At 36.1% G+C, this 24,889-nt stretch overlaps 1 protein-coding gene across 3 annotated transcripts; it reads right to left on the bottom strand.

The window, feature by feature from the left end:
* Window positions 1-6,560: 6,560 nt before the first annotated feature.
* On the bottom strand, window positions 6,561-22,239 carry LOC101392569 (C-type lectin domain family 6 member A). 3 transcript variants are annotated; one of them, XM_004438670.3, is made up of 6 exons: window positions 22,209-22,239; window positions 21,152-21,244; window positions 19,582-19,680; window positions 15,385-15,536; window positions 7,825-7,940; window positions 6,561-6,705 (listed from the first exon to the last, which is right to left on the bottom strand). In XM_004438670.3, the coding sequence occupies exons 1-6, from the start codon at window positions 22,237-22,239 to the stop codon at window positions 6,561-6,563; spliced, it is 636 nt and encodes a 211-aa protein (XP_004438727.1). The 3 variants fall into 3 exon arrangements, with proteins under 3 accessions (XP_004438727.1, XP_087298116.1, XP_087298117.1); XM_087441990.1 differs by having other exon boundaries at window positions 15,385-15,530; XM_087441991.1 differs by lacking the exon at window positions 21,152-21,244 and having other exon boundaries at window positions 15,385-15,530.
* Between the last annotated feature and the right edge of the window lie 2,650 nt (window positions 22,240-24,889).

The following is a 24,889-nucleotide window of genomic DNA, read 5'->3' as shown; positions in this document are numbered from 1 at the left end:
ATAACTGGGCCAGCCCCATGGCTTAGCAGTTAAGTGCGTGCACTCCGCTACTGGCCTCCCAGGTTCAGATCCCAGGCGTGCACCGACACACCGCTCCTCCAGCCATGCTGAGGCCGCATCCCACATACTGCAACTAGAAGGATGTGCAACTATGACATACAACTATCTATTGGGGCTTTGGGGGAAAAAAAGGAGGAGGACTGGCAATAGATATTAGCTCAGAGCCGGTCTTCCTCAGCAAAAAGAGGAGGATTAGCACAGATGTTAGCTCAGGGCTGATCTTCCTCACAAAAAAAAAAAAATACAATAACCGAAATTGAGAGTTCAATGGAGGTATTAACAAAAGAATAGACACAATATAAGAACAAATTAGAGGACTTCAAGTTGCGTCAGAGAAAGCTTATCAAGAATAAAGCCCAGAAAAAAATGAAGGAAAATACAGAAGAAGGAGAGAGATACAGAAGATGATAGAAAGTCTTAACATATATTAAAATAAAATGCCAGGAAAAGAAGAAAAAAAGAATTGGAGAAACAATGGCTGAAGATTTTCTAAAACTAGAGATAGGCACCCACCCACACAGTCAAGAGGCCCAAGGAACTCAAGGTAGAAGAATAAGAGGGGGGGGGGTAGGTAAGAAGAGGAAAAGAAAGAAATAAAGAGGGAAAGGAAGGATAGAGGGAGGAAGGGAGGGAGAGAAGAAAGGAGAGAAGAAGGGAAGAAATCTCTACCTAGACATGTCATGATGAAACTGCAGAAGAAAAGGGACAAAGAGAACATCTTAAAAATGCACTAGAAAAAGGGAAATTACCTTCAAAGGAGCAAAATTTAGTTGAATTGTTATCAATTCTTAATAACAATTATAACAGCCTGAAGGTGTTGAATGATAATTTCATTGACCTGAATGAAAATCACTACCAACATAGAATTCTATACCCAGCAAACATTATCTTCAAGCATAAATATAAAATAAAAACATTTTCAGGCAAACATTTAAAAACATGCCACCAGAAGACTGATATAAATAAAAATATAAAGATTGTTATTCATAAAGAAAGAAAATGATTCCAGGTATGATGTTTGAGATACAGGAATGAGTGAAGTGAAATAAAAAATGGTAACTATAGAGATAAATCTACATCGACATTGACTGTAGAATTAAAATACATAACAACAATAGCTTATAAATCAAGAAGAGTAGCAATGGAGCTAAAATGTTCTAAGGTTCTTACATTCTCCAGGAGGACAGCAAAAGCATCAGTTAACATTAGATTTGATAGTCATTGCTGCATGTTGCAATTTCTAGAGTGACCACTAAAAGAATAGTAAAAATGCGTATGACTCCCAAAATAACAAAAAGGGAAAATAATGATTAAAAAATAATCAATCTAAAAGAAGACAAAGAAGTAGGCAGAGGGACGGGGGGTGGGAGGAACATAAAACATGTTAGGGAAAATGGAAACTACCTAGTAAAATGATAGATTTAAAAGCATATGTATGAGGAATTGCCATAAATATAAATGCATTAAATTTGCAACCTAAAAAATGGGTTGTCAGATTGAACTCTTTAAAAATTTAACTATATGCTGTTTACAGGAAGCACATCTAAAACATAAGAATCAAGAAAGTCAAAAATAAAGGAGAGAAAAAAATATCTTACAACACTAACCTTAAGAAGGTTGGTGTATCTATTTTAATATCAGGAGAAAAACTAAACCCAAAGGCATTAATAAAGTTCAAGAAAGTGATGTCAAAATGATAAAAAATTTAATTTGCCAAGTACAAATAACAACTCTAGCCTTGTATGTACCTAGCATGTGGCTTCAATATACAGACATCTCTTCCTACATGAAGTTTCAATATCCAAATATTTACTAAAGCATCCTACAAAATTCTTATCCAAAATTTCTATTCCAGAGGAGAAAACAACTTGCTAGAATCTGCATATATGTCATAGCAAAAACTCTCCAAGCTGCTCATAAGTCCAGGTGAAATGTATCATACTAACTTCCCAATCCTTTCCTCAAATGCATAGACCTTTATAGGCTCTTGCTTTCTTCTGCCAGATACCTTGAGCCCAATCAACCCAGGGTTAATTTAGATGGGTTTTTTTTCTTACATTACAGTATTTTCATTGCAATAAAGAAGGATAACATAATTCCTGTTGTGCAATATTTGCATATAAATGTACCCACTAATAAGTGTAATATGTACAGTCATGCATCGCTTAATGACAGGGATACAATCTGATAAATGCATTGTTAGGCAATTTTGTCATTGTGTGAACATCATAGCATTACCAAACCAGGCCCATTTTACCTGCCACACAGTATGCCTATCACCAAGAAGATGAGTTTTGTAGCAGAGAAAGGGTTTATTTGCAAGGTAGCCAAGCGAGAAGATGGGAGAACAATTCACAAATCTGCCTCCCAGAAAACAGGGATTAGAGATAAAGGGCCAAGGTAGTCTGAAGTGTGGGGATAAATGATTGGAGGTAAGGAAAAGTGAGGTAATTGATGCTCTGCAAGCATAGTCAAGTTTCACATCACTTCATAGGACACACATTCACAAGATGGTAACATTAGCATGATCTGAGAGTGTAGTTTTTGGCCCCCCAATGTCAGAGGTCACCTACATTTGTGCAGGCCCTGTTGATGGGTCAGTGATCTCAACCAGCCCGAGCTGGACAACCAGCCTGAGCTGAAAAGGGGTCAACTCTCAGTGCCTGAAAAACAACTTAAGTACAAGTTGCCATGTTGACCCAAACATCAGAGATATTACCAAAAGGAACCTAATGGGAGTCTGATAATATATTTCTTATCTACATAACTTTTAAGAATAGTCATTAATGGCTATCTGGCCACCAGCTTCAATAGAGTGTACTTACACAAACCTAGATGGTATAGCCTACTACACATTTAGTCTATACAGTACTATCTATGGGACCTCCGTCGTATATGTGGTTTGTCATTGACCAAAACAGATTGTGTGCTGCACGACTGTGTTAAATAATTAGGCAATTTGTTTTAAAATTTGCTATATAATGCAGAAATCTGTTGTGGATTGTGATATAGTGATTTATAATAAGAAATATGTATTAAGATATTTATTTGATCTTTGTTCTTCATTTCTGACTCACAGCTCCCAAAACCCTTGTAATTTTCTAAGTGATTAGAGCAATAGCAATCTTTTGTTATATTATTTAATTTTTGTCCTTGGTTCCTGAAATACCTTCAGAGCAATAAAAGTAAAATCGGTGTCTTTTGTTATTCATAAAAAACCCCTTTCAACCACACCTGAGTTTATGTTAATGAGATGATTTTTGAAAAGCCCTTAGATAACCTAAGGATAGAGGCTAGGACCAGCCATGTGATTAGAAAGTTGAAACTTTCAGCCCCACCTCCCCCAACCTTCAGGGAGGGGAGAGGAGCTGGAGGTTGAATTAATAACCAGTGGCCAATGATTTAATCAATCATGCCTACATAATGAAGCCTCCATAAAAACCCAAAAGGATGGGGTTCAGAGAGCTCCTGCGTTGGTGAACAATGTGCCAGGAGGGTGATGCTCCCAAACTTCATGGGGACAGAAGCTCCTGTGCTCAGGACCCTTCTAGACCTTGCCCTATGTATTGCTTCATCTGGCTGTTCAGTCATCTCCTTTAATATCCTTTATAATAAACCAGTAATCTAGTAAGTAAACTGTTTTCCTGAGTTGTGTGAGCTGCTCTAGCAAGTTAATCAAACCAACAAATTAAAAATTAATATGAAATAGATGGTTTTCTAGAAAATAAAATTTAGTGAAATTGACTAAGAAGAGTTAGAAACCCTAAGCCTCAAAATCATAAAAAAGGAAACCCAATTATCCAAAAAAAAGAGACAAATGTGGTGAAAGAAATAGTCTTACATAGGCAGCAAGTCCAGAGAACTTTACAAGTAAATTTAACCAACTTCTAAGAGACATGTACCTACATGCTATGGTCTGAATGTGTCCCCCTCAAATTCATATGTTGAAATCCTAATGCCCAAAGATGATGGTATTAGGACGTGGGGTTTTCGGGAGGTGCTTAAATCATAAGGGTGGAGCCCTCATGAAGCTCCAGAGAGACCCCTAGAATCTCCTTCCACCATGTGAGGACATGTCAAGAAAGTCCTGGCTATGAACTAGGAAGAGGGCCCTCACCAAAACGTAATCATGGTGGTGCCTTGATTTGGACTTCCCAGCCTCCAGAACTGTGAGAAATCAATTTCTGTTGTTTATAAGTTACCCAGTCTGTGGTATTTTGTTATAGCAGTTCAGACAGACTAAGACACTACATTACAGGTAAATTTAACCAAACTGTTCAGAAAATAGAAAAAGAAGAAAAGCATTCTACAAAGTCAACACAAACTGATTCTAGACTAGAAGAGCACCAAAAAGAAAAGTGTGAGTCATCTCACATACGGATAGAGAGGCTTAGATCAAATCTTACAATGTATTTCAAGAATGCCACATCCCAACTGTGCCAGATCTAGTCAATCAGTACTCAGCATCCATTCCCACACCTTTCATTGTGCCTACCAGTGCTTCACAAGATGGAAAGTTATGAACTACATTTTCCAGACTCCCTTCCAACTACTTTCTTGATGCAAATTTGTAACAATACTGTGAGACTTGGAAATGAAAATGAAGCAGGAGTTAGTTTCCTGATTTATGTTTCTGCTGATAATCAAGGTCATAAATTTTGAATTTCCAGATGCAACTGTTATGGCTAGACCATATTCCAGTGTCTAGCCACCAGCCTCTTGTGGGTGGAGAGACAATTGTGACATGGAGGCAACAGCTTCTGGATGCTGGAATCACTACAACTGCAGTATGATCTTGAACCTGAAAGTGTTAGTCGAGAACCCCCAATTCTCATTAATCTAGTCTCCCATTAATTATCTTTCATATTTGGACTTTGGATGCACAAAAACATTGTAATCCTAATTTGAGTTCATAATACACTATCTTATTGACATTCTTGCTTTATTTTGTTGTGTTTGATGTTTATTATACGAACACCACTGCCCAATACAAAAACTAGAACTTTATCTATCACATGCCTATGTGCTTCTCCCAGTCCCACTCCTGCCTACCATGCAAATGTAACATTATATTGGGCTTTGTGTTTATCAAATCCTTGATTTGTTTTACCATAATATGTGCCTAAATAATATAAGCATAGTATGCAGAAGGTCTCCTAGGTTAAAGTTATCCCCACAGAACAACTCCTCATTTTAATACTCACATTTCATAGTCCTTAGATCTCTGTTAATACAGCATCTGTTGAATAATGTTTATATAGGAAAAATGTAGATTTATGTACTTTCCAATGTGGTTGTACCAATATAAACTCAAATCAGCAATGTATAAGAGATCCCATTTATCTGCATCTCCTCCAACTCTTGGTATTGTCTGTTTCTTAATTTTTGCCATTAAAATGGGTATTAAATGGTATATTATTGTGGTCTTGCTTGCAATTTTCAAATTATGAGTGAAGCTGGGCATCTCGATAGCTGGATTATGTATTACCTCTTCTGTGAAATGCTCTTCAAATATTTTGCCCATTTTTTGTCTCTCTAATTGATTTGTGACAGTTATTTATATGTCCTCAGTGTTAATACTGTGTTAGTTATAAGTATTCAAAATATCTTCTCCCAGTTAAATATTTTTTCATTTTCATCATCGCGTTTTTATGAACATAATTTTAGTGTAAAACAATTTTTAATTATTTTCCTTTTTAGTACACATATTTTGTATCTTTTTAAAGAAATCCTGCTATGGTAGCCAGCCTCCAAGATGGCTCTCAATGATTCTCACCTTCTGTTATTCATGCCTTTGGGTAGTCCCCTTCTCTATTATATCATGTTTGGTCTATGTGATCAATGGAATGCACCAGAAGTTACAGTGTTTGGCTTCTGAGACTAGATTATAGAAGACATTGATGCTTTTACTTGCTCTCTTAGATTATTTGCTCTGGTGGAAGCCAGCCACCATATTGTGAGGCTACTCAAATAACCCTTTGCAGAGTTCCCTGTGATGAGGAACTAAGGCCTCCTACCAGTAGCCAATACCACGTTGCCAGTCATGTGAGTGAGAATCTAAAAAGTGTATCCTTCAGCTCTTGCCAGGCCTTCAGATGATTGCAGTCCCAGTCACTATCTTGACCAAAAGGATTTATCAATGGCATTTTGAGGAAGGAAAGTCATAATTTTCAGAAGTTACCTCCTCATGAGTCTTCTAATAGACAAAATAGTATGCTATCCGGCACAAGAAATGTTTGTGAAAAGAAGTATGAAGAAAGGAAAGAAAAGAATGAATAACAAACTAAAGGAAAAAAAAGGAAGGAAGAGTTCATTCTATCATTGGAAAAGATGGAACTATCAGTGGAAAAGAGGAAACTAGAAGAGAGATGATTGAAGGGAGAAAGGCATCTGAATATTTCCATGAACCTCTATGTTAAGGATTATACATAAATTATAAGAGGAAATTATCATTTTATGACAGGTCTCAATTTTAAAGGCATCAATGAATAAAGTTCCACTCATAGGTAAATCTTCTTCATCTCACATATTGAATTCCTATTAGAATCACAGAAAACATCATTCCAGCCCCATCCTCTATGATTCCAGAAAACTATTGAAGCACATTCCTCTGCAGAAAAATTGGGCTCATTCTGATGCCATAATCTAAAGAGAAACAAAGGGTAAAAACATTTCTTTAATGAATGCGTAGTTGTTGATTAGAAAGTATATAGGGTTGGGGTCAAACAGAATGGGGTTCAGGGTAAGAGGACCCCAATGATTGCTCTCCTTTTCTCTTACTGCCCTCCTCAAAAACTTCAAGTGAGGACATAGACTTTTACAATTGCTCCTCTAACATCCTCCTGGCAAAATTTTTATGAAATAGAGTAATCTTGGACCTTTCCCCTAGAATCTAATCTTTACTTCCTTCACTATACAGAACCCTTACCCTGACCCAGGTTATTAAACAGTTCCTTTCTTAGTGGTGTGTAATAAAGAGTCCTTCACTTGTGTACTCTCATCACCTTCCAAAATCTCTCTATTGTCATGGAGCTACCTTAAACAAGTGTCAGGGTGCTTGAGTCTGGACATGAGAAGTTACCCTGCCTTCAGGGAATACAATCTGTGGTAAAGGATGGGGGAGGTGTGGGTAGGACATTAGGGACTGGTTTTGCTGCTGACTCATTTTGCCCTTAAGGAAGTAATTTAACCTCTCAGGTATTAGATTCTTCATCTATAAAAATAGAAATCATAATAAGGTCCCCAAATAGCTCACAAGATTGTGTGAGAATCAAATGAGATAATGTGTAACTAAATTCTGAGTTTTTTAAAAGCCACAAATAAATAGTATTATTATATAATTATCCTACTAGAATTGAACCTAGTTCTGACCCAAATATTTCAAATTTTATTAATTGGAGAAAAATTTAATTGAAGTATCTACATGTGTTTTAGAGGCAGCAAAATATAATGCTAAGAGCACCATCTTAGGAGTTAGATAGACATGGAGTTGAGACTCAGTTTCTCATCTTACTAATTTATTGACCTTGAGCAAGTTTTTCAATTTTTCATCAGTAAAATGAGTTCTGAAAAAGAACTTGAAAAAGAAGTTTTCAAGAAGTTTGTGAGATAATGCATGCACTTAATAAGAGCTCAATAATTGTTAGAATCTGTTATCATCATTATGACTGTTAGTATTATCATTAATAGTCACTGCTAACAAATTTCCCTAAATTTTTTATGTAAACAAGACGCTATGGTTCATTAGTCTGAGTCTGCACTCACCTGACATTTTCCATGTAAGGTGTCTTATCAATCCATTGCCAATTGCCAGTCCCTTGTGGATCTGAGAGTCCCAGAAAATAAGAAAGTGATTCATTCAGCTGCTGGACAATGAAATTCTACATGAGGAAAAAGGAGTTATAGACTGAAATTTACAGATTGAACAGAGTAAGAGTTCTTTATAGCTCTAAAGAGAAAAGAAAATGCAAGGTGTGCGGAACAGTCACATGATGGCTCAGTGGACAAGAGAATAGGACAAATTCACCAACGTCATCACAAGACGATGATGAATTCACATCTCAGGCAGAATGTATTCTTTTCTTTACCAAGAGACAGAATTCCCTTTAAGTGTACATGTCACTTTTTGCACTTCCATCATTTTTTAATTTTACAAGTTTAGATGCATTCCATCTTATTTCTGATTGTTTTCCAGTGAAATTGCATTTGGTTTACCAAAATTCAAATTTCTTTCTCTACTCTCCTACATAGTACTTCTCTAGGAAGTAGTAAATTACTTGCAAAAGTTAAACTTAAAGGAGTGCTTACTAGATTTTAACTGTAGTGATTAATTTCTTAAAAAATTATTAGTCTTGTTTTTCCATTTGGGCTTCTATATTACCTTTTTGATCTATCTAGATTGTTTTCCCATAGGTAATTCCTTTGAGGTAAGTGCAATTATTTTTTAATTAATTTTGAATTGAACCTGCAGGCTTAAGAGAAATCCTGAGATTCTCTGACATAAAGCAAATATCCTGGGGAAGAGAGGCTGCTTCTCAGCCAAGGGTGTTTTATAAAGTATAGGTAAATTTCCCTGACATGACTTTCTGTTTTTAAAAGTACTCTGCTCATCATGGAATAATATTGTTATCTACCAAGGCCTTTTACATATTTCAATGATTTTAAAAAGCAAACACCCATTTCACTTTTTGGTATTGTTATTGCAGCTTAAGTGTATCTGTAGCTCCATATTAAGGAATTTAAAAAGGAGAGAGAGAAAGAAAGAATCTGTCTCTCATTCCCAAATTGCCTAATTAATTTTAGTGAACAAGAATAGATACCTTTTTTTGAGGTAAAATTAACATACAACATTATATTAGTTTCAAGTGTACAACATAATGATTTGATATTTGTATATATTGTGACATGATCACCACAATAACTCTAGTTAACATCTGTCACCATACATAATTACAGAATTTTTTTTCTTGTGATAAGAACTTTTAAGATCTATTCTCTTAGCAACTTTCAAATATGCTATACAGTATTATTAACCATGGTCACCATGCTGTACATTACATCACCATGATTTATTTATTTTATAACTGGAAGTTTGTACTTTTTGACTCCCTTCACCATTTCATTCACCCCCTACCCTCCACCATTCTGTTCTTTGTATCTATGAGCTTGGTGTTTTTTTTAGATTCCACATGTAAGTGAGATTATACGATATTTGTCTTTCTCTGTCTGATTTATTTTACTTAGCATAATGCTCTCAAGGTCCCTCCATGTTGTCACAAATGGCAAGATTTTCTCCTTTTTTATGGCTGAAAAATATACCATTCTACATATATACCACATTTTCTTTATTCATTCAGCTGTCAGTTGACACAGGTTGTTTCCATACTTTGGCTACTGTAAATAAGGCTGCAATGAACATGGTGGTGCATATGTCTTTTTGAGTTAGTGCTTTGGGTTTTTGTGGATAAATACCTAGAAGTGGGATTGCTGGATCATATAGTAGTTCTATTTTTAATTTTTTGAGGAACCTCCATACTGTTTTTCGTTGTGGCTGCACCAATTTACATCCCCATCAACAGTGCACAAGGGTTCCCTTTTCTCCACATCTGTGCCAACACTTGCATTTATTGTCTTTTTGATAAAGGCCATTCCAACAGGTGTGAGGTGATATCTCATTGTGGTTTTGATTTGCATCTCCCTGATGATTGGCGATGTTCAATATCTTTTCATGTATTTGTTGGCCATCTGTATGTCTTCTTTGGAAAAATGTCTATTCAGATCCTATGCTCATTTTTTAATCAGACTGCTTGGGGTTTTTTGTTTGTTTGTTTGTTTTGGGGTTTTTTGCTATTGAGTTGTGTAAGTTCTTTATATATTTTGGATGTTAAGCTTGTATCAGATATATGATTTGCAAATATTTTCTCCCATTTAATAGGTTGCCTTTTTATTTTTTTGATGGTTTTCTTGGCTGTGTAGAAGTTTTTAGTTTGATGTAGTCCCACTTGTTGATTTTTGCTTTGTTGGCTTTGCTTTTGGTGTCAAATCCAAAAAATCATCACCAAGGCCAATGTCAAGGAGCTTACCACCTATGTTTTCTTCCAGAAGTTTTACGGTTTCAGGTCTTACATTAAAGTCTCCAATCCAGTTTTTTTGGCATTGCCTGCACAGAGTATAAAAAAAGAAAACACTATAGAGATAGAAAAAATAAAATAAAAACAGAGGTGGAGAGAGTTTATGTTGTGTCTCTAGCACTGTATGGAAAAGAAAATCTATCTTCTGCGGTGAGAGCATTTTTTTTTCCTTAATCAATTTTGAGTTAATTTCTGTGTATGGTGTAAGATAGTGCTCCAGTTTCATATTTTTGCATGTGGCTTTCCAGTTTTTCCAACATCATTTATTGAAGAAACTGTCTTTTCCACATTGTATATTCTTGGCTCCTTTGTCATAAATTAATTGATGATATACGCATGGGTTTACTTCTGGGCTTTCTAGTCTGTTCCATCAATTTGTGTCTGTTTTTATGCCAGTACCGTACTGTTTTGATTACTATAGCCTTGTAATATATTTTGAAATTAGGGAGTGTGATGCCTCCAGCTTTGTTCTTTCTCAAGGTTGCTTTTGCTATTTGGGGTCCTTTGGCGTTCTATACAAATTTTAGGATTGTGTGCTCTATTTTTGTGAAAAATGCCATTGGAATTTTGTTAGGAATTATATTGAATCTGTAGATTGTTTTGGGTAGTATGAACATTTTAACAATATTAATCTTCCAATCCATGAGCACAGAATATCTTTCCATTTACTTGTGTCCTCTTCAATTTCTTTCATCATTGTCTTATAGTTTTCAGTGTACAGGTCTTTCACCTCCTTGGTTAAACATATTTCTAGGTGTTTTCTTCTTTTTGATATAATTGTAAATGAGATTATTTTCTTAATTTCTCTTTCCGATAGTTGGTTATTAGTGTGTAGAAATGCCACAGATTTCTATATTTTGATTTTGTATCTTGCAACTTTACTGAAGCCATTTGTTTGTTCTAACAGTTTTTTGGTGGAGATTTGGGGTTTCTGTATATAATATGGTGTCATCTGCAAATAGTGACAGTATTACTTCTTTCTTTCTGATTTGGACTCCTTTTATTTCTTTTCCTTGCCTAATTTCCCTGGCTAGGACTTCTAGTACTATGTTGAATAAAAGTGGTGAGAGTGGGCATCCTTGTGTTGTTCCTGATCTTATAGGGAAAGCTTTCATCTTTTCCCCATTGAATATGCTGTTAGCTGGGGGCTTGTCATATATGGCCTTTACTATGTTGAGGTACGTTCCTTCTATACACTTTGTTGAGAGTTTTCACCATAAATGGATGTTGAATTTAGTCAAATGCTTTTTCTGCATCTATTGAATTGATCCTATGATTTTTAGTCCTCATTTTGTTAATGTGGGTGTGTCACATTGATTTGTGAATGTTGAATTATCCTTGCATCTCTGGAATAAATATCACTTGATCATAGTGTATGATCCTTTTAATGTATTGTTGAATTCAGTTTGCTGATATTTTATTGAGAATTTTTGCATATGTTTTTATCAGGGATATTGGCCTGCAATATTCTTTTCCTGTGATGTCCTTGCCTGGTTTTGGTATCAGGGCAATGCTGAACTCATGAAATGAGTTTGGAATTGTTTCTTCCCTCTTTTCTTTTTTGGAAGAGTTTGAGAAGGATTGGTATTCATCCTTCCTTGAATATTTGGTAGAATTCACCAGTGAAGCCTTCTGGTCCTGGACTTTTGTTTCTTGGGAGTTTTTTGATTAGTGATGAAATCATCTTACTAGTAATTGGTCTGTTCAGATTTTCTATTTCTTTATGAGTCAGTCCTTGAGGTTATATATTTCTAGGAATTTATCCATTTATTCTAGGTTGTCCAATTTGTCGGCATATAATTGTTTGTAGTAGTCTCTTATGATCCTCTGTATTTCTGTAGTATCAGTTGTAATGTCTCAACTTTCGTTTATGATTTTATTTATTTCAGTCCTCTTCTTTTTCTTGGTGAGTCTAGCTAAAGATTTGTCAATTTTGTTTATCTTTTCAAAGAACTAGCTCTTGGTTTCATTGATCTTTTCTATTGTTTTTTTAGTCTCTATATCATTCATTTCTGCTCTGATCTTTGTACTTCCTTCTACCAACTTTGGCCTTTATTTGTTCTTCTTTTTCTAGTTCCTTGAGGTATAAAGTTAGGTTGTTTCTTTGAGATTTTTCTTGTTTCTTGAGGTAGGCATTTGTCACTATGAACTCCCTTCTTATAACTGCTTTTGCTACATCTCATACGTTTGGGTTTGTTGTATTTTCATTTTCATTTGTCTCAAGATATTTTTTGATTTCTCTTTTGATTTTTTCATTGACCCATGGGTTGGTCAGTAGCATGTTGTTTAATTTCCACATATTTGTGAATTTTCCAGTTTTCTTCTTATAATTACATCATTTGCAATCATCTGGAGACCTTCAAGCTGAAACGATACTACTGGCAGAGTCTACTGCCGGCCTTCCCCTCTTCCAGCTCCACCTGCTCTTGATGGTCCATCAAGCACCATCGTCCCTCTTCAGCAGAGATGACCTGCATCTGAGCCACCTTGGCACACAGGCCAAATATGTACCTTTTTGATGTGATGTTATTTTGATTAAAAAGTAGTTACAGGTAATGTTTGTGATATATCAGACATTGTAATTTCCTGTGGTAATTATCACATTCTCCTTGTTTTATAGATGAAACTTCTATGTACTGAACCACAGAGTTCTAAGCTTCTAAAAAAGCTCTGCACAGCAAAGGACATAATCACAAAATGAAAAGGCAAGCTACAGAATGGAGAAGATATTTGCAAATCAGCTACCAGATAAGGGTTTAATATCCAAAATATACAAGGAACTTACAAACTCAATGAAAATAAATAAATAAAGTAAAAAAATCCAATTAAGAAATGAGCAAAGAACCCAAATAGACATTTTTCCAAAGAATACATACAAATGGCCAATAGGTGCTCAACATTACTAATCATTAAGGAAATGTAAATCAAACTGGAATGAAATATCACCTCACACCATTTAGAATGACTAATATCAAAAGACAAGAGATAATAAATGTGGTTGAGAATGTGGAGAAAGGGTCCCTGTGTGCACTGTTGATGGGAATGTAAATGGGTACAGCCACTATGAAAAACACTGTGTAGGTTACTCAAAAAATTAAAAATAGAAAAATAAAAATATGATCCCGCACTACCAATTTTGGGTATATATTAGAAGGAGATAAAATCACTATCTTGAAGATATATCTGCACCCCCATGTTTATTGCAGCATTATTTACAATAGTTAAGATATGGAAAGAACCAAAATGTCCATAGAGGAACGAAGAAAATGTGGTAAATATATATATACAATGTAATATTATTCAGCCATAAAACTGAAAGAAATGCTGCCATTTGTGACAACATGGGTTAACCTAGATGACATTGTGCTAAATGAAATAAGTCAGAGAGAGAAAAACAAATACTGTATGATCTCCCTTATATGTGGAATCTAAAAAAACCAAACTCATACAATCAGAGACTATAATGGTGGTCCAGGTGATGAGGATGTGTGAGAAATGAGGAAATGTTATTCAAAGGGTACTAACTTTGAATGTGTATATGTCTATTAAATCATCACATTGTACATCTTAAACTTATACAATATTTTATGTTAATTGCATCTCTTTAAAGCTAGAAAAAACTGTTAGAACTAGTAAACAAATTCAGCAAAGTTTAGGATACAAAATCAATATGCAAAAATCAGTTGCATTTCTATAGACTAACAATAAACAATCTAAAAAAGAAATTAAGAAAGCAATCACCTTTACAATAGCATCAAAAGAATAAAATACTTAGTAATAAACTTAACTAAGGAAGCAAGAAACTTGTAATCTAAAAACTACAACACATTTTTGAAAGAAAACACAAGTAAATGGGAAGACATCCATGGTCATGAGATACCACCTCATACCTTGTGATTCTTATAATTATATAAAATTTTATATATATTCTTACAATTATATGTATAATTATATATCTTCTTATAATTACATCATTTACAATCAGCTGGAGATCTTCAATCTTGAAAAGATAATATTGGCAGAGTCTACTGCCTGCCTTCCCCTCTTCTGGCTCCACCTGCTCTGGTCCATCAAGCACCATCTTCCCTCTTCAGCAGAGACAACTTGCATCTGAGCCAGCTTGGCACACAGGCCAAATATGTACCTTTTTGATGTGTACCTACTTTTGTTACTTACTATTGTTGAATATCCATACTACCTAAAGCAATCTACAGATTCAGTGCCATTCCTGTCAAAACCCCAATGGTTTGTTTGTTTTTTGCCTTTTAAATATAAATAGAAAAAAAATCCTAAAATTCATATGGAAATTCAAGAGACCCATAGTAGCCAAAACAATCTTGAAAAAAAAAAGAATAAATTTGGAAGCCTCACACTTCCTGATTTTACAACACATTACGAAGCTGTAGCTCTCAAAGCAGTCTGATACTGGCATAACAACAGATATATACCCCAATGGAACAGAATAGAGTCCAGAAATAAACCTTTGTATAAGTGGCAAACAATCTTCAACAAGGTTCCAAAACTACACGATGGGGAAAGGACAGTCTCTTCAACAAATGGTGTTGGAAAAACTGGATATCCACATGCAAAAGAATGAAGGTGGACCCTTACCTTACACCATGCACAAAAATTAATTCAAAATAGAAGAAAGATATATCCAAAATAATTGAAAGCAGGATCTCAAAGAGATATTTGCACACATATTCATTGTAGCATTATTGACAATAGCCAAGAGGTGAGAGCATCCCAAATGTCCATCAATGTATGAATGGATAAACATTATGCAGTATAAATATATATATATGTAATGGAATATGATTCAGCCTTAAAAAGGAAGAACATCCTGTCACATGCTTCAACGTGGATGAACTTTGAGGATACTATACAAAGTGAAATCAGGCAGTCATGAAAAGACAAATATTGTATGACTCCACTTAAGGAGGTATGTAAAGTAGTCAAATTCAAGAAACAGAAAGTAGAAAGGTGGTTGCCAGGACTGGAGGGAGGAGGAAATGGGTAATTGTTGTTCAGTGGGTATAGAGTTTCAGTTTTGCATGACGAAAAATTTGTAGAGATCTTTTTGCAACAATGTGAATATAGTTAATACTACTGAACGGTACACTTAAAAACAGGATAAATTTTGTTACTTTTTCCACAGTTAAAAAAAATTTTAATGAAAAATAAAGAAAAGTACCTGCTCTGCTTCTGTGTTGATCACCACCAAATGAGCCCCCATCCCAACACAGTTCTGCTCACTCTTGGTCCAAAAATTTTGTTCAGTGGAAATGAGGTAGCAGCTGGAACCAAATGACTTCCAAGTACTTGGACAACATCCCCAGGCTTTTTCTATGTTGCATGAAAGAGAAAAGTAAGAGCAAGATGAGATAAATAAGAGTAAAGATGTATGTTCTATACACATAAAATTCCAAGGATCTGTGGTTTTTTTCTAGAGACAGGCTTCTTAATTCACGTGTTTACTGTTCCCTGAATAATATAATTTGGGGCCATAGAACTGCTTTTAAATAAACATTCTTTAACATTAAGTCCTCAGTATTTACTAAGGTTTACCTGCAGAATTGCTCTGGGTTTTTTGCCAAAAAAATTGCTATTAATGTTTGTTTGTTGTCTGTTCTTTGTATCTCTTATACGTTAGAAGCACCAAGTTCTATCAGAGTTACAAACAACTAACACAGGTGTATCTGGAACACCAATTCTGCTTAATAATCTTGGGCAAACCACAGAGCCTCAGGTTTTTAAAAAGGAAATGATAATTATTCACAGGGTGGTTATGAGGACTATGCTTCATTAGAATTTGGGCTCCACCATTCATTATATATGCCTTTGGACAAATTACATAACCTACTTGAGCCTCAGTTATTTCATCTTTAAAATAGAAATAATAACAGCACCACCTCAAAGGGAGATTAATCACATAATATGTGTAAAGCACTTTAAAAGGTGCTTAAGGTGGAATAATTGGTCATAAATATTACCTATTACTAATTTTTACACAGTATCAATCACGTAAGAGTTTAAACAAATATCAGTTCTCTCTCCTTTCCCCTTAGAAGCACCAGTTTGCCACTCTCCTAAGATTGAAAAAATCTCTAGTAACCATATATAAATCCACCGTCATATTTTGATTACATATACATATAATTTTAGCACATATATATGTATACCTAAACGATAAGTTGTTTTGATTTGTTGGGTTTTGAATTTTTTTAAAGGTATTAGAATATATGTGGTCTTCTTGGGCTTAATTTTTCATTCCATATTGCCAAGATTCATCCATGTTGTTATATGTAGCTCTATTTGATTCATTTTCTTATGTTGTTACATCACTACATACTAAATGATGAGAAACCGTCTATAGACCTATTCTTCCTTTTATAATATTATGAAGTGAATAAAATAGACTATATCTCTATCATTTTAATATTGGCCACTTTTAGAAATCTATCTTAATTTTGCAGTCTGTGCATTATTAAAGATTACTTTTTATAATACTCCTCAAAGCATGTATTAATGTATTATTTTCATTTAAAAAGTCTAATTTGGCTGACTGTTTTAATGGTGAGAATTGGCTTTGCCAATTAACTTGTATATGGCAAACATTTTTCAGATGTTGAATATGCTAAATCTCAGCTCCAAAGTTGACAAAAATATTGAAAGCTGTGATGACTGGAAGTATTTGTCAAAAAGATATACTGAAATTAATAACATTTTATTTTCCCAATTGTTCTGAGAATAATGAGCTGATCAAGGTGCTTTGTAAGTATTAAAAAACAAGTATAATTAAGTCATTTGATAAGACTCATAAAAGTTTTTTTTAGTGTACTTACCAGAAATTGAGAAAGCAAATGATTATGGACTGAGAAATAACAAATCTTTCACAAGTTATTCCATTTATTATTCTTTACTTTCAGCAACATTGAAGAATAATCTAATCAAATTCTCAGTTAACAGATCATTACAAATAATTTTTGATAACAGAACACTGTTGATTTTTGGCAAATAACTGAAAAAGTTCAAAAAATTGGGGGACATTCTAACAAAGCACCTTCTATTCCTATCTACTTATTTAGATAAGATTTATCAGATTGTGTCACTACATTGAAAAATAGGAGTAGAATTGATGTTGAATTCTATCTCATTCTAGTAATAGTATTATTCAATAGTAGGTACATCTGATTGCTTTTTTTTTTTTTTTTGGTGAGGAAGATTAGCCCTGAGCTAACATCTGTTGCCAATCTTTCTCTTTTTGCTGAGGAAGACTGGTCCTGGGCTAACATCTGTACCCATCTTCCTCTGCTTTATATGTGGGATGCCTGCCACAGCATGGCTTGATAAGTTGTGTGTAGGTCCACACCAGAGATCCGAACCTGCAAACCCTGGGCCGCCAAAGTGGAGCGCACAAACTTAACCTGGCCGGCCCTCCTGATTGCATTTTTTTAAAAGTCACATTCATCTCATTAGGAGATGGGCTTCCAATACAGTCTTACTTTATTAGTAGTAAGTTATCAAAATTTATAATAAATTTGTGATGTTTGGATTTATATCCTGATAAGAACTGTAAGATGTCAATCCAGAAGAAATTTTATAACACGTAAAGCCTAATGTTCCACAGGAAATAAAAATATTAGACAGACTTATTTACATTTTTTGGTAGATGGGGGAGTGTGATGTAAATATTAGTCCAAAAAGGAAAAAGAATGATGCAAAACATCTGACTGTTAAATAATACATGTTATTCTTTTTTTTTTTTTAATAGAGGTTGGGTGTGGGGGTAACACTTTGTAATGGTATTTAGACACTGGTAGATACATTTTAAAAACAGATGTAATTGTTTTGTTTTTTAAAAGTTAATATTTACAATGTCCCAGAAACTAAAGCCTTTGCCTCTATAACATGATGAAAAATTTTAGATGTCAAATTAAATTGTATAAGAGGGTACATCATTTTTCAAAATCTTTTGAGGGGAGTTCTCAAGCAAAACAGGTGGAAGACCACAAGTCTAGGCGAAGCATAGACCTGTTGAAGAAACTAACTTTACCCATGCACCTGAACATCTCAACGCTCTGACTGGGACCGAGTGGAAAGCAAAGTGGAGAATTTATAATGTGGATTTCAATTATTTTTTAACTTTAATCAAAACAGAAATTTTGTGTTTGGACTTTTATTTTTTCTTTTCATTGTAATAATAATTTGAAAGGATATTGTTAAAATTTTACTATTTTATTTGCTGTCGTGGCATTATATAAAATAATTTCATTGTGTAAACTTATCTGTAATTTAAATTAGTTGTATTGAACAGCCTGGTTGACCATAATATTGGGTTGGATATATTTAGGGAGTAAATTTGCAGTCTTTTATGCTAGACAGATGTGGAGTTAATTTAATTAATATCTATCTCTGTCTCATTCATTTCAGAGCATTCTGAAGGCCAAGGCTGAAGTGTCCATTGCTGCTTCCAGGAAGATATTCTTTCAAACTCCAGTTGCTGTAGAAGTGCCTCCAAAAGATGGGAAGAAGACAACCCTGATAGAATTATGTTTTCCTCCTCAGAAGGGTCACCTCTACAATTGTTTGACCAAAGAACCCCAATGTAACAAGAAAATTATAGGTCAGAGAGTGTAGAGAAAATCATTTTTTACCACCCCCATGCACAATATTCTTGCCAAATACCAAAAAAGGGGAAATTCAAACATCTCATAGAAATACAAAGAAACTTCAGTCCTCTCTTTACTTCTCATGTGTTTCTCCATAAAAGCAGAAGAGTGAATTATTTAGTTCTTGAAATAGCAAGTGTCTGACATCTATTTGGGATTCTTTTCTTGGAAGGAGTAAGGCCATAAAGACCACTGCAAACATGCACTTTGCCTTTCTTTGGCTTTCTTCACTAGACATAACACGAGTCAGACCATGATTCTGAATTCAACTCTCCCAACTCTCCACATACGAAGTTACCAGGACAATATTTTAGAGTGGGGGCAGTCTCATCCTGAACCATGGTCCAAGATCCAAACTGACCAGTAATAAAGTTGGTACTTGGAATAGAGTTGGGTATTATTAACTGGGAATTTAGATACCAAAAAGAGAATTTTATCCATTTGATAAGGATGAACAGAGAATTGTTATGAATAATTTCCAGGGTTGGCTTGAGCACATTACATGGTGTATGTTGGTAGCATTTATTGAGATCAAGAAGTCTGGAGGAGGGATTGTTTTGAGGGCAAATCTAGAGCCTGATATGAACATGTAAGCTTAATGATATTCTAAAGATATCTAAGCAGAGACTTTAAAAAAAAATAAAATAAACTGATCTTGAACTAACCCTGACAGCTCTCTGAGAAAAGACAAAGTCAGATTAAGCACTGCAACACCTTACCTGTCACCCTTGTCCCTTCACTGAAGCAGGTTAGACTTGAATAATATGTATGTAGTTCAGACAGCTTTTTGCCAGTTTTGTCATATGTAAAATAAGTCACTGTGAAGGAAGACGAAGCGTTAGTATCTATCCATTCTTTTACCATAGAGCCGTATGCTCTATAAATCTGGGCCAAGCTGGCTTAACTCCAACCACCACCACTCTCTTCTCTCTGTGCAAGCCCGATAATGACCATGCTGAATGACTGCTTGCTTACATTCATTTATCTTGTTTGTTTATATGCCTGCAAATTTATGTTTAGCTCTTTCTCCATTGAATTTTAAGCTCTATATTCTAGGGCAGAGATTCTGTCTGTTTTCTACATCAATTAATCACAAACACCTAGAAGAGTGAGTGTCACAAAGTAATCAATAGTTATTTGTTGACTCACTGGCTGTCTGCTTCTCCTTAATTTTAATAATTCTAAGCAAGCTTGCAAGTTATTTTGATATTTTCTAAAATTTCTGACCACTGGTACCTACAGATAAACATATGGGGTAAATAACAACCAAGGGAAGCTTTTAAACACTTAGAGACATTTTAAATGTCTCAAATGAACACTAACTTTTATTTTCAAGGGAGTGTGTACTTTGACCAAGATCTGTTCTATCTCAGACATAACTTGATTCTTCACTCATTTCTTTCTTGTCCTTCTACTACTGAAGCTCAATACTGTCAAACTTTTTTATCTTTCTCTTAGCCTGTCTTGGGGTCCTGAATATCTGCTTCCTCTTGATTAATGAAATAACTATTCTTAAATACTCCTCTCTTACACTTGGCCATGAAAAGTAAAGCAGATATACCTTTGGTAATAGTTTTTTGTGTTCTAATATAGACAATGAGATTTATTTATATCTCAGAAGGAATTAAAACATGGTCTATTTGAATAGGAAGTCACGTTTACTCCCTCCCTGACTATTTGATAACTATTTTTAATCACCTTATCAGTGAATACAGAACCAAATTGTAGATTAGAAAACAAAAATGTCTTTGAGACCTCTCACAAAATGAACTTGAAATATTTATTTAAAGGCAAATAGAACAGGGAAGAAATATTTTATTCCCTTATATCTCCAATATTTCATTTAAATACTTTTTCCTCTCATATTGGGAGAGACTCCCACAAGAAAATCAAAGACCCTAACTTACAGTATTACGATTATAAAAACAATTATATTTGCACTCTTAATAGAGGGCTTTTGTGACTAGAGAACATGTGATCACTAGTGAACCCGGTAGTGGAAGATGCTGTCTTAGAGGATGGCTATAACTAACACACATTCACACGTAAGGTCATGAATGGGAAAATACTAATAAAACTAGGTAAAATAAATCTGGATGCAGAGTCAATTATCAAAAGATGGAGGAAGAGGAGAAAAAGGAAGAGGAGGAGGAGAAATCAAGAAAAACGTGGCATTCCAAGTAAGAGCTAACATATTAATGGTGTAAAGGAAAACACACACTAGGGAATCTTTATAGAACATGATAAGGAAAGAGATCAAGAGACGTGGCACCTCAGTGAAGAACTTACCCACACAGCTCACAATGAAACGAACCCCAAGGAGTGCTATGGAAATCACAGCAACAGACCAGAGCCTCACTTGGAACCACCATACTGCTTTCTCTGTCAGATCAGCAAGACAAATGCAGTCACTAGGGGGAAAAGAAGCCAGAGTTCCTAAGAAGCTTAGAGCAATGAAGAAACCAGACAAAGACTCTCAGAGTAATTAAAAACCTAAAACAAGAAGAGAGCTTATGGGGACAGCCTAGTGGCATAGTGGTTAAGTTCGCATGCTATGCTTCAGCAGCCCCAGGGTTTGCGGTTTGGATCCCAGGCACAGACCACTCCTCAAGCCATGCTGTGGCGGCATCTCGTATACAAAACAGAAGAAGATTGGCACAGATGTTAGCCCAGGGTCAATCTTTCTCAAGCAAAAAAGAGGAAGATTGGGGGCCAGCCCAGTGGTGTACTGGTTGGGTTCTTGCATTCTGCTTTGGCAGCCCTAGGCTCACAGGTTTGGATCCCCGCCATGGACCTACACACCACTCATCAAGCCATGCTGTGGTGGCATCCCATATACAAAATGGAGGAAGATTGGCACAGATGTTAGCTCAGGGGCAATCTTCCTCACCAAAAAAGAAAAGAAAAAAATTTAAAAAAAAAAAACAAGAAGAGTGCTTAGAGACTCCCTCAGAATAAAGGACCAGGTAGTAGCTCTGAAGCCCACAACAATCTGGGGAAAACTCACTCTCCACCAACTGTAACTGCCATTTCCTTATTCCTTCTTTTTAAATACCACATTCATCCATTGATTCACTGTCTTTCTCAAAATATCACTTTTGTCTCCCACCTCTCATACCACAGTATTAATATTTGGTTTCTTATTCTTTCAAGTGCTTCTGGCTCTAAGCAATTATTCTTTCCTTCAATTTCCCATGACCCTACTATAGTGGTCTAATCTCTATCCCTCAATCTTTCCATTGTCTGCTTCTTCTCCGCAGATGACTCTTATCATCTCAGATGATGGAGGTAGGTAGAAGTGTATACTTCTACCTTACTCTCTGGAACTGAGAAAGGGAATACTCACCTCTACCTTGAGGTTGCCCTTCTTGCACCATTACGTGGGCTCCCTATGTTTAGAAGGTCCAGGAACCTCTTGTATCTCTCTCCTTGAAGACGTTACCCAGAGAATTGGCTTCTTTCAAAGAGGCCAGAGCTCAGAGAAAAACTGCTAAACATTCTGAAGAGGCTAAGAGAATTCCAATATAAAGTATACCTCAAAAGAAGAAGTTGTGGTTTGGACTAAAATTTCCAGTGATTTAAAAATAGCAGGATAGGGCCGGCCCCGTGGCTTGGTGGTTAAGTGCGCGCGCTGCAATGCTGGCGGCCCGGGTTCGGATCCCGGGTGCGCATCGAGGCACCACTTCTCCGTCCATCCTGAGGCCGAGTCCCACATACAGCAGCTAGAAGGATGTGCAGCTATGACATGCAACTATCTGCTGGGGTTTTGGGGGGAAAAAATAAAATAAATAAAATCTTTAAAAAAATAAATAAATAAATAAAAATAGCAGGAAAAATAAAAGAGGAAATTGAGAAAAAAATTCTGTTAATGGGCCTGAAGCTTTCTTCAGAATTCCAAAAGTGTCAGTGGCTCAGAAGAGTTTAATCGTTATTTATCTGGACCATGTTCTCACAGTAAATATCAGACAAAAATCTCCTTATACTTCCAACAAAGTGAGGGGGAAAGGAATCATTTTGAAATAGGCCAAAGCACTCTATTATTGTAAACAAGGCCTGCCCACAGAAGAAGCTAGTTAACCAAAGCCTAACCTAAAAGATCAATGGTTGCCAGAGTGAGCTGGAGAGAGATGACTACACAGAGCACAGAGGATTTTTAGGACAGTGAAAATACTGTGTATGATATTATAATGATGGATACATTTCATTATGCATTTGTCCAAATCCACTGAATGTACCACACCAAGAGTGAACCCTAATGTAAACTATGGATTGGGGTGATTATGATGTGTCAAGTAGATTCATCCTTGGTAAAAAATGTACCATTCTGGCAAGTGATGAGGATAAAGGGGGAGGCTATGTATGTTTGGGGGCAAGGGATATGTGGAAAATCTCTGTATCTCCCTTTCAATTTTGTTGCAAACATAAAACTGCTCTTAAAAAATAGTCTTTAAAAAAAGAAAGCTATAATAATTAGCTACATATATTGTATTTGTATATAAAGTTTTATAGCTATAATAATTTCACACAAAGCAGAATTAAATCAAGGAAAATTATCAGGGATAAAGATGAGTATTATGTAATGATAAAGGGGTCAATTCTCCAAGAAACCACAACAATCCTAAATATGTATGTACCTGACAACAGAGCATCAAAATACATAAATACCATAATACAAAATACAAAAGTAAAAACTGATATAACTGCTAGGAGAAATAGACAAATTCATTATTATAGTTGGACACAACAACACTCCTCTCTTGGTATCGACAGATACATCAGACTGAAATAATTAAGGACATAATTCAACTGAACAGCACCATCAACAAACCAGATCTAATTGGCATTCATAGAATACTTCATCCAAAAACAATAAAATACACATTCTTCTCAAACTCACATGTAACCTTCACAAAATTGGCCACATTCTGGGCCATAAAAAAAACCTTAAAAACAAGTGTAAAGGGATAGAATCACATAATGTCTGTCCATACTGGTATTAAACTAAAAATCAATAAATTAAACATAGATGGAAAATCCCAAAACACTTGGATATTAAACAACACACTTTAAATAACACATAGGTAAAGAAGGAATTCCCGGAGGCGGAGTCAAGATGGCGGCGTAAGCAGACTCGGAACTCACCTCCTCCCGCGGACACAGCCAATTTACAACTACTCGTGGAAAAATTACCCCTGAGATAGAACTGAAAACTGGATAAGAGGAACTCCTGCAACAACGGACAATCCTAACTGAGGTGGAAGAGGCAGAGACTCCCTTCTGGAGAGGAAAAACGCCGCCTTCACAAGCCGCCAGCTTCACGGCCACTGGGAGCAGCCCACAGGTACGCAGCCTCCTTGGAGGAGCGGGGCCCTGAGCCGGGAGCGCCCCTGCTGTGGGCATTTTGTGGACCCAGCACAATCGAGACGAGTGGCATAATATCTGACTGTGCCTGCTACTAAAACATTGGGGAGTACCCCCAGAAAACCCAGTTCACAAAGAAACTAAAACTGGCTCTTAAAGGGCCCACGCGCAAACTCAGCCATTTCAGAAAGCATCCTAAAATCACCAGAAAGAAAGGTGCACAGTGCTTTGGTGACAAGAGACTCACCTAATAGGCCCTGAGTGCATCTCGGTGAGGGGTGAGACCTCTCCAGGGACTGGGACATTGGCGGCGGCCATTGTTATGGCCTGGTGTGGGCGTGCTGACACAGACGCCATTGGAGTTCTCCCTGAGGCCTGCTAGCCCAGGGTCTGCCCCACCCGCTAGAGCACCAATTTAATCCAGCTCAGCCAGGACAGGCAGCCCACCCTAGAGACTGGCCCCACCCAACAACAAGCCCTCAGGTAACTGGTGGGCCTGCACAGATTGGTGACTGGATTCTCTGCAGCCTGGCAACTGAGCCGACTTGAGCGGGGCAGGGTGTGCACAAGGAGCGGGTGGAGAGTGTGGGGCGGTGGCGGAGTGTGTGGGGCTCCCGCCGTGGAGCGACTAGGTCCGCTTGGGGAGGTCAGGGCACACACATGGGG

This window comes from Ceratotherium simum, chromosome 17 (assembly GCF_057802395.1).
Source record: "Ceratotherium simum simum isolate JZ-2026a chromosome 17, ASM5780239v1, whole genome shotgun sequence".
Taxonomy (NCBI): Eukaryota; Metazoa; Chordata; class Mammalia; order Perissodactyla; family Rhinocerotidae; genus Ceratotherium; species Ceratotherium simum.
This window is presented reverse-complemented; position numbering and strand designations above follow the sequence as displayed.